At 41.8% G+C, this 16,074-nt stretch overlaps 1 protein-coding gene across 1 annotated transcript in view; it reads left to right on the top strand.

The window, feature by feature from the left end:
• The window catches only part of SEC16B (SEC16 homolog B, endoplasmic reticulum export factor), a 312,561-nt gene that overhangs the window by 177,699 nt on the left and 118,788 nt on the right, over positions 1-16,074 (top strand). The window contains exon 18 of the mRNA XM_089676327.1: positions 681-794. Within this exon, the coding sequence (XP_089532453.1) occupies positions 681-794 (114 nt within the window). The remainder of the gene's footprint in view (positions 1-680; positions 795-16,074) is intronic.

A 16,074-nucleotide genomic window follows, 5' to 3' on the forward strand; every position in this document is an offset into this window, starting at 1 on the left:
TCCAGAAATGGTGCAGGGACCCTTTTTCCTGCTTTTTAAAAGGCATGGCAGCCCTCTCAAAACAATGGGCTTCCGTCCCCCCTCAAAATGTGGCTTGCAGAGCCACAGCAGTGTAAACCTAGCCTAAAGCCAGCCATAGATGGATCGATATTCGGTCAGTTTAGCAGGGAGCAGCCACATTTTGATCCATCTATGGGCAGGCTGCTTGTACAGAAGTCAGTCTCTTGATCGACTTCTGTATAACCAGCCTTTCAGGTCTTTTCACCTGATCAGTGCCACTGGCTATAGCCAGCAACACTGATCATTGTATTCTGCCAGTGAGTAAGGCATATTATAACTTAAAAATCATGGTTCCTGAGCAACCAAACCCCATTATTTGGACTTTGGCTTCAAGGAGCATTATAGGCATTTCAGTATATTTAACTGGGAAAGTGTCCATTGTTTTCAGAGAGCCACTGTCAGAGGAATAGTAACACACAACCTGATAGTTTCATTGACAATAAAAATTGAGATTACAGGGCTCTGGGGCAAAGTTTGGTAGGATATATTTTTGATGCGTGAGTGCAGTCAGAGGAGGATGGGGACTAATAAAATAACATGTTTGGAGATGAGCAAATAAATGTTATGTTCATGTAAGGGTATCACGTCTTTTGAAGCTCTCCTGTGTCTAATACTTTTAGCTTGCAGAACGCCTGAGATACTCGGATCTCCAGATTCTAGAACAGCCTGAACTGGAACAGAACCAGGAGCCATTGTGGCTTGTCCAACTTCGTGCTTTGCTCCTACAATTCCAGGTATTCATTTAAATTTACACACCAATTAACACCAATTAACACAATGGAATTTGAGCTACAATTTTGTCATATAGTAAAAGTCAGTTTTTATCAACTTTAAACCATGTACCTCCTTATTTAAGCCAGTTTTACCACGTACCCTCTAGAGTGGGGTTTTTGTCAAGTACTCTTTGATATGTGTGGCTTTACTATCAGTAAGTTCTAGTTACATATCATTGGTCTCCAGACAGTCTCTTATATTTACAGCAATACTACTGTAGTGTCTGCAAGTGCCTGCTTTATTCTAATCAATTTTCTTCAAGTGTCCTTGTAGAGAAAGCATTCTTAACCTGGGTTACACTGAAACCTAGGGTTCCTCCAGAGGTGGCTAGGGGTTCCATGAGCTTGGCCTCCAATATGATGGTGCATACATAGTCCTGTGTCCAATAAATAGAGCCAGAGGCATGACACTAATTGTCATTTTACTGTCTGTAAGGGTAGAATTTTTCGACCTCTACTGAAAGGAGAGCATTTGACTACCAATATAAAGGGAATTCTTCCAGGTGACCTCAGATGAAATGACTTTAACAAGGGTTCCCTTGCCACAGTGATATTAGGTATGTTGCTATGTTTCATACAGTGCAACCGGTGCTAACTGCTTTAGTAATCCTAGACATGTGCACGCGTGTATAAATATGTTGAGCATATCCCTTTATGTAACTTTAGGTTGTGCTGTACCAGAAGGGGTCAGATCTAAGAAGTAGGGCAGGTAAGGCAGGAATACTCCTGCAGCAAATCTGGAATTTATAATCCAGCTTTATAGCACACAGAAGGAAGGCCTGAGACTACCATTTGCTCTGAGCATGGTCAGGCGTGATCCTTTGGATTTGGACTCACCTACTGAACACTCAAATTAAATAGGATGTAGCTTCTAATGGTAGCAGACTTCTCCAGTGAGAACAAGAAGATCCCCTTTAAATAATATATAGAATTTTCCAAAAGTCTAAACTGTTGCTAAGCATTTGTATGAATAAGCAAAGCTAGCCTTTCAAACGATCAGTACACCTGGGTAAACACAATACTGGCTCAGAACGTGCTATAGGTGATGTTTAATGAGTAGATTTAATCACATTATTTAATTGTATATAAACCCAAGAATAAAATGTAATACACTGCAGCTTTCAAGTCCTTGGATGTAGTGACTGCATTAGTTTTATTTTTTAAGGTTTTTTAAATTTATGTTCAACTTTTGATTTTGCCTGTAACACACTTCCTATGTACAGTATCTATGCAGGGGAAGTCACCCTAGGATGCTTTGCAGCTTGGAACTACAAACATCCTCTTCTTATACTCTTTTCTAAAACATAGGGGGCAGGTTTTCTGTAGTTGACAGAGAAGAACTGAGAGGGCTGATAACTTCAGGTAAGTGCTCAAGATATTACATGGACCCTGGATTTCTGGCAAGATCAACAAGTATTTTTCCTGTATTTACACAAAATGTACTTAGTCTGAAAAGAAAAATTCAGGCAGCCACCACATCTAAGAACTGGCATGCTGCAATATATTACATCTTTGTTCTTGGGTTTAAAAATACTTTAAGTAAAACAAAAGTTGAGATAACTTGCATATAGATTGCAATGAACAAGCAGTAAAAATCTCTAAATACAATTGTGTGTCTATGCTTTTTTCCATCCTCTCCTTGGGGGAGCTAATAATGCAAATCAGTAGCTTCTGACTCACAACACCTTGACATTTAGCAGGGAAGCCTAGCTTTTGTTAAATTTGGCACTCCTGATATTTCGGGTGCAACAGGAAAGGCTTATCTGTCAGTTCAGGGCTTGCGTAAAGGGAGTATATATATATATATATATATATATATATATATATAAATACACAGTGGATATTAAAAGTCTACACACACCTGTTAAAATGTCAGGTTTCTGTGATGTAAAGAGATGAGACAAATATACGTAAATCATTTCAGAACTTTTTCCACCTTTAATGTAACCTATAAACTGTACAACACGGTTGAACAACAAATTGAAATCTTTTGGGTGGATGGAAGTAAAAATAAAAAACTTATGCAACCATATTATCTTAGTTTTTTATTTTTACTTCCATCCACCTAAAAGATTTCAATTTGTTTTTCAATTGAGTTGTACAGTTTATAGGTCACATTAAAGGTGCAAAAAGTTCTCAAATGATTTATCTTTGTCTCATGTTTTTTCATCACAGAAACCTGACATTTTAACGGGTGTGTAGACTTTTTATATCCTATCTATATATTTATATATATATATTGGATTGTGGATTTGGGGTTTTCATGAGCTGTAAGCCATAATCATCACAATTATGACAAATCACGGCTTGAACTATCTTGCTTTGCATGTAATGGGTCTATCTCATATATTAGTTTCACCTTTAAAGTTGCATTACTGAAATAAATGAACTTTTGCATGATATTCAAATGTTTTGAGTTTCACCTGTATATTGTGGGAACTCGCATCAAAATGGTAGAGCTTTTCTTTTTAAAAGCACACAGCAACTCGCTTCTTCTTTTTAAAGGCCTTTTAGCCCAATTTTATTTAAACGGAAGTTCAATAACAAAAATGCTTCCCACGCAGGGGTATCCACCATCAAACAATATTCAACCTTCTGGCTCTCTCAGGTATACCGCTTTACATCTGTCTTCTACAGACTCCTTCCAAAAGGGCCTTTAACACACAGCTAGCCCCTAGCAGCCCCTTGCTGCTTCTGGCTTAGGTGGAGCCCTCCTGACTCCTGGGCAAGGACCTCCTGTATGCCGGGGTTGGAGCCCTCCTGTCTGCCGAGGTGGAGCCCAGAATCATGGTTTGGGCCTCTACAAAAAGGCCTACACACTCCTGCGCAATCAGTGTGCTGGCTGCTCTCAAAACCTGAAACCAGGATTGGAGATTTCATCCCTCCCAAATCTCTTAGAAATCTCCAGGCCACAGGTCCCAAAACAGGCTTTACAAACCAAAGAGGAAACTGATAAACCAGTTTCCTCTGCATTACGAGAACTGCCTGGAGCCCCTCAACCTGTATAGTCGAGAATCCTGGGTCACCACTGTGATTTCCACCGTGGCAGGATACCGCACTGCCACAATATATATATATATATATATATATATATATATATATATATATATATATATTCATATATTCAACATTTTTTTCTTTTTAGACAGTTATGTTAAAGAAATCAACTATATGTAAATAGCCTTATTAGTGTATGTGAATGTTTTATTAACCCTGTTTCTAGATGTAATTTGGGATCACACATATTTGTAGCTTTATTTGCTCATTAGAAAGATGTAGGTGGTAGACAATGGATCCGGAATTGGTTTACTTCATTAGTGTGAAGATAAGGCTATACTAGTGAATACAGTGACTATGTTTAGGCAACTCTTTAATACAAAGGGTCCTCAAAGGTGCTTTGGAAGGAGCATCAGACCAAACATTTAGGAGTCCAATATCATAGAATTCCAAAAACAACAAGCCAATGCATTTCAAGGCTATAAGCCCCCCCCCCCTTCCTTATCAGGGCTTGAAATGTTGGTTTGAATGTATTTATGTTTCCTATACTACACAAATCCCTTATTTACTTATTAGTCAGGCTTTGCCTTCTGTATTGCAGGACTAGACAATGGATGCGCTTGTTAGCTTTTTCTTTAAATGCAGGCGTATTTTAGAATAAATAATGGCAGCGTACACATTTGTTTCTTGGCAGGTATACTTTAAGAGAACTACAGAGTAATTGCACCTAGCTACTTGTGGGTGGAAGAGGAGCATGGTGGTCGTCACCCAAAGGGGAAGGAAAGACATACAGAGGTCCTAGATTTCAAGGAAGTGCATTTTCAGGAATGTTTCAACCATCACAGTAACATAGTCTATGCAGTGGTACCGAATTGGCGGATAACTATGCAGCACTTGCCGAGAGTGATGCTCAGAGGTCGACAGCACCTGGCAAGGGGGGCAACTAGCAGGCAGTGATGCAACAAGACACTTGTAGCCAAAAGACTCCACACAGCAGAACTGCCAACCAGTCCCTATTATGTCCTTCCTGCTCTGGAACCTCTCCCTTCTCTAGGCACACTCTCCCTAACCAAAAGGTTCTTGTCCCTGACCTAACACACAAAATATACACCAACTGCACTGAGGCTGTGCTTTTTATAAGCAGGACAACCAGGTCAACCAGGGCATCAATGTCCAATCGGACAGCTGTTCACCTGATGACACATATGAAGACCTAGGAGGAAGATGAGTTCCTCCTGTCCTCTGCTCTCCCTGCATGGTGGTTTCTGACAGCACTACCTGTGTAGGAAGGTCACCCTACACCTGCCTACATACCAAGAGCTCATTCTAGAGGCTAATCTATAAATCTCTATATTTAAAGTGTATAGAAACATTAAACAAAGAACTTCTCTTTTTTTCTTACTTTTTGGTCTGTTAAATATACTGTTTTGTTACATCTGTTTGACAAGTGCAAAATATGTATAAAAAAAATAACCAGTTGATCCTACCAGAAATTCAGGGGGCTCCTAACTTCCTTTAGTAAGCTGATAGTGCTGCACTAAAAAACAGCTCAGTTTAAGTTCTGTCTTTGGATTACAGAACACACTCTATACTATTGAGATGAGGAGAGTGAATTGTTTTGTAGTCCTAACACTTCTTGACCTAGGGTGATAGTGCTGCTCGTCCACAGCTAAAGTAAAGTGAGTCAATGTTGTCATTCTAGGAGAGAAAATGCAGTACCAGCAGAATCACCAGATAAAAATAAAAGAAAAAAAGCCTTAGACAAAGAAAATAAATAGTGGGTGTGGCCAATACATGTTTTCTGATTCAAATACCATTTTATGCATTGACATATCTCCTTAGGCCCAGTCTGTCCAGACAGTTTGGTAACCTGCTGACTTGGCACCATCCACAGGCAGCTCAAAGCAGAGTTCCAGACATTTTTGTGTTCATTAAAAGTCAGCAGCTACAAAAACTGTAGCTGCTGACTTTTAATAAACACACACCAGAGTCCCAGAGTCCAGTGATGTACTCACCCACGCTGTCCCTTCTCCCCTTCTCTCCTTCATGGTACCGGAATTTCAACTGTGGATACCAGGCTATGACAGCTTGCGGCTTCACAGCCTGATGCCCACTGCGCATGCGCGAGTCGCGCTGAGCCTCCTAAGTGATCTGGCAGTCTCCTGGGACCTGTGAAAGTTCCCAGGAGACTGCAAGAGGGAGGAGTGGGCCGAACTTCTGGCTCACTTCGCCAGCGGCAAACTGAGCTGGAAGTGGGCACGGGTACCTGTCAAAACCGGATACCCTCTTGCCCCACCCCCCCAAAAGGTGCCAAATATGGCAGTGGATTGGGGAGGAGGCAAATAAGCGGAGCTTCTGCTTTTGAGTTGATCTCCACTTTAACTCTTCAATAATGAACATACGTTGAATGCAGCACAATTTTATTTTAGCTAATTGCAGAGTAGAGGATGTTTTCCAGTCCTTTGAAGTATAAAAATACAGTAGGGGAGATTTACTAAAACTGGTGCACACAGAATCTGGTGCAGCTGTGCATAGTAACCAATCATCTTCTAGGTTTTATTGTCAAAGCTGTATTGAACAAGCTGAAGTTAAAAGCTGAGTGGTTGCTTCAGGGCTTGACAAATCCCAAGAGCCAGGTCGCCATAGAGAGTAGAAATTGTGTCCTGGTGCCTGGGTTCACAAATTGCCTCCCATAAACTTGAATGGCAAATAGAGCCCCGTAGACTTCAATGGGAAAATGCCTCCTATAGACATCAGTGCATAAATGCCTCCCAATAGACTTCAGTGCGCAAATGCCTCCCAATAGACTTCAGTGCGCAAACGCCTCCCAATAGACTTCAGTGTGAAAACTCCTGTCAATAGCAATACAGTTATCTCCACGTTCCACTCTATTCTATCACTTGCAAGTCTGGAATGCACTGTTACAAACTCGCACAGGACACTTTTCATAATGGCACTCAAAACACATGTGGTTCGCATCTGTGTGAACCATCTCAATAGGAACACAAAATATTTAGTCTGTCATGTAAATCTATGAGTTTCTAAACAAATCAGGAATCGTATATAAGTGAACCAGGGCGGCTTCTATCACACTGGGCATTTTGGGATTGCAGCAGAATTGCTGTGATCCCAACTGCAGATTCAGGTGCCATTACTTTCAATGGTGCTTAAACCATGGTGCAGTTTTGCCATAACTGTCATGTGGCAAATTGCATCACATGACCTTTTTAGCTGGCTCCTAGCTTCAAAGCAAATTTGTCAAGCCTTAGGATACTATGCATAGCTGCACGAGATTCTGTATGCACCAGTTTTAGTAAGTCTCCCCCAATAACTTTCCTAAGCCCAATTTCTGCAAAGTACTAACACTGACTGAGGGTCAAGCTAGAACTGATCTAGCTAGCACTAAACAGGAGGGTAGGACAGAGTGAGATGAGCTGATGGTAGCTCAAAACCATTACCAGAGTGCAAGAACTGGCAAGCTGCAATATATTACATTTTTTGTCCTTGGGTTTCAATACAAAATAATACACTAAAAAAAGCAGAACAGCTTGTACAAATGTGAACAGCACATCAAAAGTTTAGTCAAGTTTAAAACTGCAATGATTCCATAAAATATGTGCTCACTAAAAATACTCCATATTCCTCTTTAATGGGATGCTGGAGAAGTGGTGTTGTAGAAAACACAAGAGGTCTGCAGCTGTTATTCTGAAATCATCAAACACACAGAGCAGAAGGCGACATTTTAGGAGATCCAAAAAAATTCAGACATAACAAGGTAGTCCTGAATGTTAGAGGCAAAGGTCCCCTATAAAAGTACTGGTATGTATTACAGACAGAAAAGAGATCTGACAATAACATAAGGAAGGATCAGATAATGGCAAAAGGAAGACGTGGCAGCTGCGGTACCAAAAACAACTTCCCCTTGGATTTATAGAACAGATTTTAAAGGATCACAGCATTTTCCCATGAAACAAAATGACTATAAAATGTATTAGTGTTTATTAAACACATTAAAGTGGTAGTGAACAACAAAAAAAAAGTTTGTCCCTGAAAGGCAAAGGCATAATGTGCTAGTGTGCATTGCATTCAAGTACATTATGAAGGACTTACCTTAAAATGAAGCCCTCCAGCGGTACGTTGTTACCACTGCAGAGGCATCCATCTTTACTTAGTCTTCCTTCTGGGTCCGTAGGCTGCGGCCGCTTGAATGGCCGAGCTACGATGACATCGCTCCCGTGCATGTGCAGGAGTCTGAGCCGTGGCACACAGCTCTGAAAAAATAGCACGGGTATGCCTTTCCTTTAGAGAGCATGCGCCACTGACGTCATCGGCTGCTGCTTGCAAGAATATCTGCTAGACAGTGCACGCTTAGGAGATATTCATTTTACCTACAGGTACGCTCTAATATAGGCTTACCTGTAGGTAAAACAAAAAAGAATAAGAGTTTACTACTGCTTTAATTATATAAAAGCAGTAAGATATATGTATAATGCTTGGTAAGACAGATGTGAAGATCTTCAATTGCTCTAGGAATGGGGTGGGTGTAAGATACCAGATTTCTCAGTAATTTACTTGCAAGATAAGTTGCTGATATTGTAGCAAAATATTCAGTTTGGTACATTGTAGTCATTTAATTGGAGGTACTCAGTTGTTAAGACCCTTTCACATGTGGCGGATTCTGCTGCGATCAGCAGGGGATCCACTCACAGATCACCTGCTGATTGGAGCAGAGCAAACGGATGCTTTATTGGTGGTCAGGAGTAAACAGACATCGCTGTCCATTGACACCTGACCACCCTCCAATCCCATCCACCTAAACCAGGGGTCTCCAAACTTTATAAACGAAGGGCCAGTTTACTGGATGACTACCAACACCAGATCTGGCTAACATTCAGCATTGTTTTAGCACTTAAAGGGAGTGTAAATATGTTGTGATGTGAATTAATTTATTATGTTCATAACTAAAAAAAATTGTTTTTATTTTTGTATTGACAAATAAATATAAAGATTATTATTTGCAAAGCAGCTGAAGCTATAGGCTCCTTTTCCAACTTATGAAGCTAATCATAATTGATTTACAGAAAAGTTTAGCTTACAAAACTGAATAGTTGATACTCAGATTATACACACAGCTAAATAATCAGAGAAGTGACCCCTATTGCATGTAGGACATCCACGGAGTTTCACTCCATACACTGAGACAGTCTCAATGGCAAAAGCTATTGCTGTGCTCTCTTTTGGAAAACCCACAATGCTCTGCAAGTCAGTGTCATATAAGCTGTCATATAAGTATACTCACAAAAGAATAAAATCAAAAGGCACATCACAAAAAAGACAGCATGGTCCAATCTCCCTGGATGGTGGCTGTTGGACTGTAGGCTTCCAAATTTCTGATGCGTTTTGAGGCAGAACCTCTTCCTTAGAGCTCTGAGGAAGAGGTTCTGCCTCAAAACGCATCAGCAATTTGGAGGCCTACAGTCCCCCAACAGCCACCATCTAGGGAGATTGGACCATGCTGTCTTTTTTGTGATGTGCCTTTCACTTTATTCTTTTGTGAGTATACTACTTTTTATTCAATAAATCTCATTTTTAGAAGGTAATGCACTAGGCTTGTGCACCCTCTGTTTCTTTGCACACAGCATCTTTAGATTTCCCTGGTCCATTGAGGGCAGCAAGGCTTGTATTCCCAAAAAGTACTCCATGTAGGGTTACTAACATTGTGGAGCTGATCATCCAGTGCTTGAGTTTCAGCATTCATTTGCTCATGCTTTTTTATCAGGCCCATCATTGGTGTCAGTGGGAGGAATAGTGCCCCATCATTGGTATCAGTGGGCGTAATAGTGCCTTATCATTGGTGTCAGTGGGAGGAATAATGCCCCATCATTGGTGTCAGTGGGAGGAATAATGCCACATAACTGGTGTCAGTGGGAGGAATAATGCCCCATTATTGGTGTCAGTGGGAGGAATAATGCCCCATTATTGGTGTCAGTGGAAGGAATAGTGCCCCATTGTTGGTGTCAGTGGGGGGAACTATGCCCCACTGTTGCTGATGGTGGAGAGAACAATGCCCCAAGAGCCAGATAAAAGCAAGCAAAGGACCGTATCCAGCCCCCGGGCCGCAGTTTGGAGACCACTGACCTAAATTGACCTAAACAGAAGAGGAAAGATCCCTATCAGTTTTTTTTAGCGGACCGTATTGGACCTGGAGGAAGGCAGGTGTAAATGGACACAAGTCCGTTTACACTTCCTGTCCATGGAGCGTCTGATAAGGTCCACCTGAAAAACTGACAGGCGGACCTGATCAGGATGACCATGTGAAAGAGGCCTTACTTGTTGCTCTGTGATTTCTAGCATTTTACCAAACGCTGCACCATAGCAATCTCTGTTGGGTTTCTACCCTTTTCAGCACCAAATTGTGAGTGTGCCTAAATAGCGTTACCAGTGGGAGGGGCTTAAACAGGCATGGTAAAATAAAACCTGAGCCTGATAACTTTTACATAGCACACATATGCTATAGTCCTTTATACCTACAAAATATGCTTTCATTAGTATGCCAAGAGAAAGAATCTAACAGACACATATAAACCTCAGCACAATCATTTTTAAAAAAATGAAACTGATACATTACATGTAGTTTTCTGCACACCGCCTACTCTAAAGAAATACTTAGGGAGTATATAATGTACCTAAAGTAAAATGGTCAGAAATATGTCATGGAAAGGACAGCGTACAGAGTGCAGTGCTCAGGAGTATGAAATGAACTAAATAGGGGGGGATTTATTAAAACTGGATTACTCAGAACCTGGTGCAGCTGTCCATGGTAGCCAGTCAGTAAATACCCCCATAATGTCTATAGTGCAGGGCTCAGGAGTGTGTAATATAGAGTGCTGGGGCCAGGAGTGTGTAACTAGTGTGTAATATAGAGTGCCGGGGCCAGGAGTGTGTAACTAGTGTGTAATATACTGTAGAGTGCCAGGGCCAGGAGTGTGTAACTAGTGTGTAATATAGAGTGCCGGGGCCAGGAGTGTGTAACTAGTGTGTAATATACTGTAGAGTGCCGGGGCCAGGAGTGTGTAACTAGTGTGTAATATACTGTAGAGTGCCGGGGCCAGGAGTGTGTAACTAGTGTGTAATATACTGTAGAGTGCCGGGGCCAGGAGTGTGTAACTAGTGTGTAATATGGAGTGCCGGGGCCAGGAGTGTGTAACTAGTGTGTAATATAGAGTGCCGGGGCCAGGAGTGTGTAACTAGTGTGTAATATAGAGTGCCGGGGCCAGGAGTGTGTAACTAGTGTGTAATATACTGTAGAGTGCCGGGGCCAGGAGTGTGTAACTCAGAGTGCAGAGCTCAGGGAGTTAAAAAAAAAAACCTCAGAATTTAAAGCTAGCTTTTAGATTAAGGTGCAAATAGAAAGGCTTCACAGAGCAAACAATAGGGTTCGTATACTAAAAATGGAGAGTGCAAATCTGGTGCAGCTGTGCATGGTAGCCAATCAGCTTCTAACTTTAGCTTGTTCAATTAGGCTTTGACCAAAAAACCCGGAAGCTGATTGGTTTCTATGCAGATCTGCACCCGATTTTGCACTCTCCAGTTTTAAACCAACCTCACTGTGTATTTTCCAGCACATGTACCAACTAGCCAGCAAAAACCCATAAACAATATACACTGTCTAACAATTTGCATTAAAAGCAGAGGTTTAAGTTGCACAACATTTGCAAATTTATGTGGAAGCCGCTCTGCCTTGTCAAGGCCCCTCCTAATGCAGTCCTAACTCTAGCCTATGAGAGCTTCCATGTTGGAACATACATAGAAATCAATAAGTTAGGTATGTGTGGAGGCATCCCGTTCTTCCTTAACCACTTCCTGACCATCCAGAGTGTACTGCGGACAGGTGGCTGCCATACATTGCCGCCTGCTTTAGGGTTTAGGGCACCTTCCCCCCCGGCCAGCACCCTCTGTTATTGTACACAGTGGGAGCCTGTCAGCAAGTCCCGGCCAATGATTCACGGCCGGAACCTGCTGATCGGCTGTGTACAATCACAGCCTAGAGCCCTGTGTTGACAATCAACACAGCTCTGTACAGAGAGAACAACCTTTCTGTTTCTCATTCCTGCAAAGCAGGGATGAGAAACTAAGAGATCTAGTAGCAAAAACAGCACATAATACACACATTACACATAGTTAGGCACACATTTAACCCCTTGATTGCCCTAGATGTTAACCCTTTCCCAGCCAGTGTCATCAGTACAGTGATAGTGTATAATATCATTGACCACTGTATTAATGTCACTGGTGATGTCAGTGGCAGGTAGTCAGTTCCCCCCAGCGTCTGTGTCAGATTGCCCGCCGCACTATTGCTATCCCATTATAAGTTGCTGATCACCGCCATTAGTAGAATGAAAAAAAAAATGTATATACCATAGTTTGTAGGCGCTATAGTTTTCATACAATCAATCAATATACACGTATTAGTTTTTTTTTGTCAAAGACATGTAGCAGAATAAATTTTGGCCAAAAAGAAATTAGATTTTTTTTTTATTGGATATGTTTTGTAACCAAAAGTAAAGAAAAAAATTTTTTTTTTCACTATTTTTTTTTATATCGCAAAAAAATCAAAAACCCAGTGGTGATCAAATACCACCAAAAAGAAACTCTTTGTGTGAAAAATTATATAAACTTTGTTTGGGTACAGCGTTGCATGACTGCCCAGTAACCAATTAAAGTAGCACAGTGCTAAATAGCAAAAAAATGGCTCGGTCCTGAAGGTGGTAAAATCTTTCGGAGCTCAAGTGGTTAAAGGTGCATGGACACACCAGATACCCAGCAGAGGACAATGACAGCTGAAGGCGCCCAATGTGCCTACAACTGGCAGCACAGTGACTAAATGGTTAGCACGTCCGCCTAGCAGTACTAGAGTAGTTGGTTTGAATCTCAGCCATGGAAACACCTGCATGGCGTTTGTATTGGTTTCTATGCAGAATTGAGCCTGATTGTGCACTCTCCAGCTTTAGTAAATAAGCCCCACAGTGACAAAGAGATGATCTCATCTGTGTGTTGCTTCTCCTTTCATTGTACAGTTACAGGGTAGAGTGTTACCATTCCATTTGTGTGTGGTCACATTTGTTTATTAGCATATTGCCTGCTATTAGAGACAAATGGTCACTAGAATAATCCCAGTGTTATGGGCAATCAATTGCCCCACCCAGCCTAATAGTTACCTGGCCAAAAGTGGTCCATGTACGAGTCCACTATGGAGCAGAGTGAGATCAAGTCCAACCTACAGCTTATATGACACTGGCTTGCAGAGCATTGTGGGGTTTCCAAAAGAGAGCACATCAGTAGCTTTTGCCATTGAGACTGTCTCAGTGTATGGAGTGAAACTCCGTGGATGTCCTACATCACAATAGGGGTCACTTCTCTGATTATTTAGCTGTGTGTATAATCTGAGCATCAACTATTCAATTTTGTAAGCTAAACTTTTCTGCAAATCAATTATGATTAGCTTCATAAGTTGGAAAAGTAGCCTATAGCTTCAGCTGCGTTGCAAATAATAATCTTTATATTTATTTGTCAATACAAAAATAAACAATTTTTTTAGTTATGAAGATAGTAAATTAATTCACATCAACAACATATTTACACTCCATTTAAGTGCTAAAACAATGCTGAATGTTAGCCAGATCTGGTGTTGGTAGTCATCCAGAAATGCTTTTCTCGTTGTCTTTTTTCCAAGCAGGCATCAAGCTAATTAATGCTCCTCCTCCATGATCTTCCCATTCATTTGAAGACATTTACTGACAAACCTTTGCCTGTCTGAAAAAGACAAATGTCATGAAACTGAAGGGGGTATTATATTCGTTACTGAACTCAATCCAAATCTAATTTTTTGCATTTATTCTTCTAAGAAGCATTGCTAGACCAATTTGCAAATAAATACATCCCCAGAATAACTTTATTTTTCTTTGGGTAAATGTTTGAAGACACCAGATGGCCTAGTTATAGCAAGCAATATTGATCCTGTAACTTGTGAGTGCTAAAGTTAACAAGACAGTGATAATGTTTCTGAAGGTTTTTCAGTACTAGAAAATGTCAATGCAACTGAAGTCTAATCTTTCCCTAATTTAATATGGGGAAACAGAACACACCTTTTCACACCTCGAAAGCATGTGTATCAGATGGCATTGTCAGGTAGAAGATCACAGCTAGCTCCTGCAGATTAAGCTGAGGAAGACCTTTCATTGATTTCAGTCATGCCCGTATATCATAATGTTTCCTTTCTTTGGCAGCTGTTCTTAACTAGGGTTCTGTGGAATGCTAAGGTTCTAAGGAGTGATTGACTTCCCATCTGATGATGCCTACGTAGTTTCAGGGCCAGTGCCACTTGGAAGAGCCAGTAGCATGAAACAAATGATCTTTTTGCTGCCTGTAAGAGTGGCATTTTGATAACCACCATAACAGGGGTATTCCTATTAACTTCCTATTAACCACCAATAAAAGGGCTATTTTTTTTACAGATTCCAGATTTGGTTTTAGCAGAGGTTCCCCAAGACCTGGAACTTATAGTAAAGATTTCTCTGACGTAAAAAGGTTTAGAAGACTGGTTTATAGGGCCTGAATCACCTTTTAAATAAAGACATTTTGCAACCAAGCAACTAGTATTTTTATAAATTAGTGATGGCAGTCTTTATATTCTTCTCAGCACAGTTTTCCTTTTTGTCTAGCCAGCTGTTGAAGTACAGTGATGCTGTCAGTGTCCAGCTGCGTAATGTTCTCCTTTAAAGTCAATTTGGAGTATATGTATTTAATTTCTCTTGGCATTCAGTCTTGGACTTTGGCTAAGTGCTCCCTGGCTCCTTTTTAAATATGCTTGTGGCCAGGTCTACAATATGAAGGAACACTGATTACTGTATTAAGCATAGCAACTACATGTGTTTATACCCTACGATTTTTGGATACTGAAGGTAGTGGAGTTTAGTGCAAAGGGAGGTTATAATATGGGTTGGGCAGAGCTTGGACTAGAAGGTAAACAGTATTTTATAGTTTTGTCTCAAAATGTACTACAGGTGAAACTCAAAAAATTAGAATATCGTGCAAAAGTTAATTTATTTCAGTAATGCAACTTAAAAGGTGAAACTAATATATAAGATAGACTCATTACATGCAAAGCAAGATAGTTCAAGCCATGATTTGTCATAATTGTGATGATTATGGCTTACAGCTCATGAAAACCCCAAATCCACAATCTCAGAAAATTAGAATATTACATGCAATCAATAAAACAAGGATTGTACATAGAACAATATCGGACCTCAGAAAAGTATAAGAATGCATATGTACTCAGTACTTGGTTTGGGTCCCTTTTGCAGCAATTACTGCCTCAATGCGGCGTGGCATGGAAGCTATCTGTTATGATCCGCCAGGTGGTGCCTCAGGCTGCCAACTGACAGACCTACTCAGAGCGTGGGGTCTAAGCCCGGGCTGTGCTTTCACCAGAGCCCCTGATGGTGGGGATGGACTTGAAACAGTCCCGGGCCAGGTCACGACCTCCGAGCAGGCCCGCCAGTGGCTGAGGAGACCTTTGGGGACAGGTACCGGGAGAGCCAGATATGAAGAGGATGGCGGCCCCAGCAGGGTAGTAACGGATCGTGGGCCCGTGAGGGTAAGCGGGGTACAGAATCGGTAGGCGAGAGTAGTCGGGTCACACGCAGGGTCAGCAGGGAAGTCAATCCGTAGAATGGTCAGGGCAATCCGGGTCAAACGCAGGAGCAGGCAGAATAGTCAGGACAATCCGGGTCAAACGCAGGAGCAGGCAGAGTAGTCAGGACAATCCGGGTCAAACGCAGGAGCAGGCAGAATAGTCAGGGTCAATCAGGGTCACAAGATAGGTGCAGGAACTCAGGATCACAGGAAGACCTTGCGGCAATCTGTGACAGTGCAGGGCATCTTTAAATAGTGCGCCCTGCACTGTCATTGGTCGGCTAGGACGCGCCCCCGGCTGTCATTGGACGCCTGAGGCGCGCCCGCGGCTCCTACTGCGCATGCGCGGCGTCCTGTCAGCCGCGGCTCGCCGGGACCTAGTGCCTGTGTCCCGGCGCGATCTGCCGCCACTGCGCATGCGCGAGGGACGGAGCCGCGATCGCGGACCATGGAGCCGCGGTCCCTGACATTGCCCCCCCCCCAATGGGCACCCTCCGGGAGCCCCACTGATCTCTCCACCGCGGGTGAGCACGAAAAAACTCCCGGA

The sequence above is a fragment of the Staurois parvus genome, unplaced genomic scaffold (assembly GCF_062004578.1).
Source record: "Staurois parvus isolate SC_StPar_1 unplaced genomic scaffold, SC_StPar_1.0 ptg000166l, whole genome shotgun sequence".
Lineage (NCBI taxonomy): Eukaryota > Metazoa > Chordata > Amphibia > Anura > Ranidae > Staurois > Staurois parvus.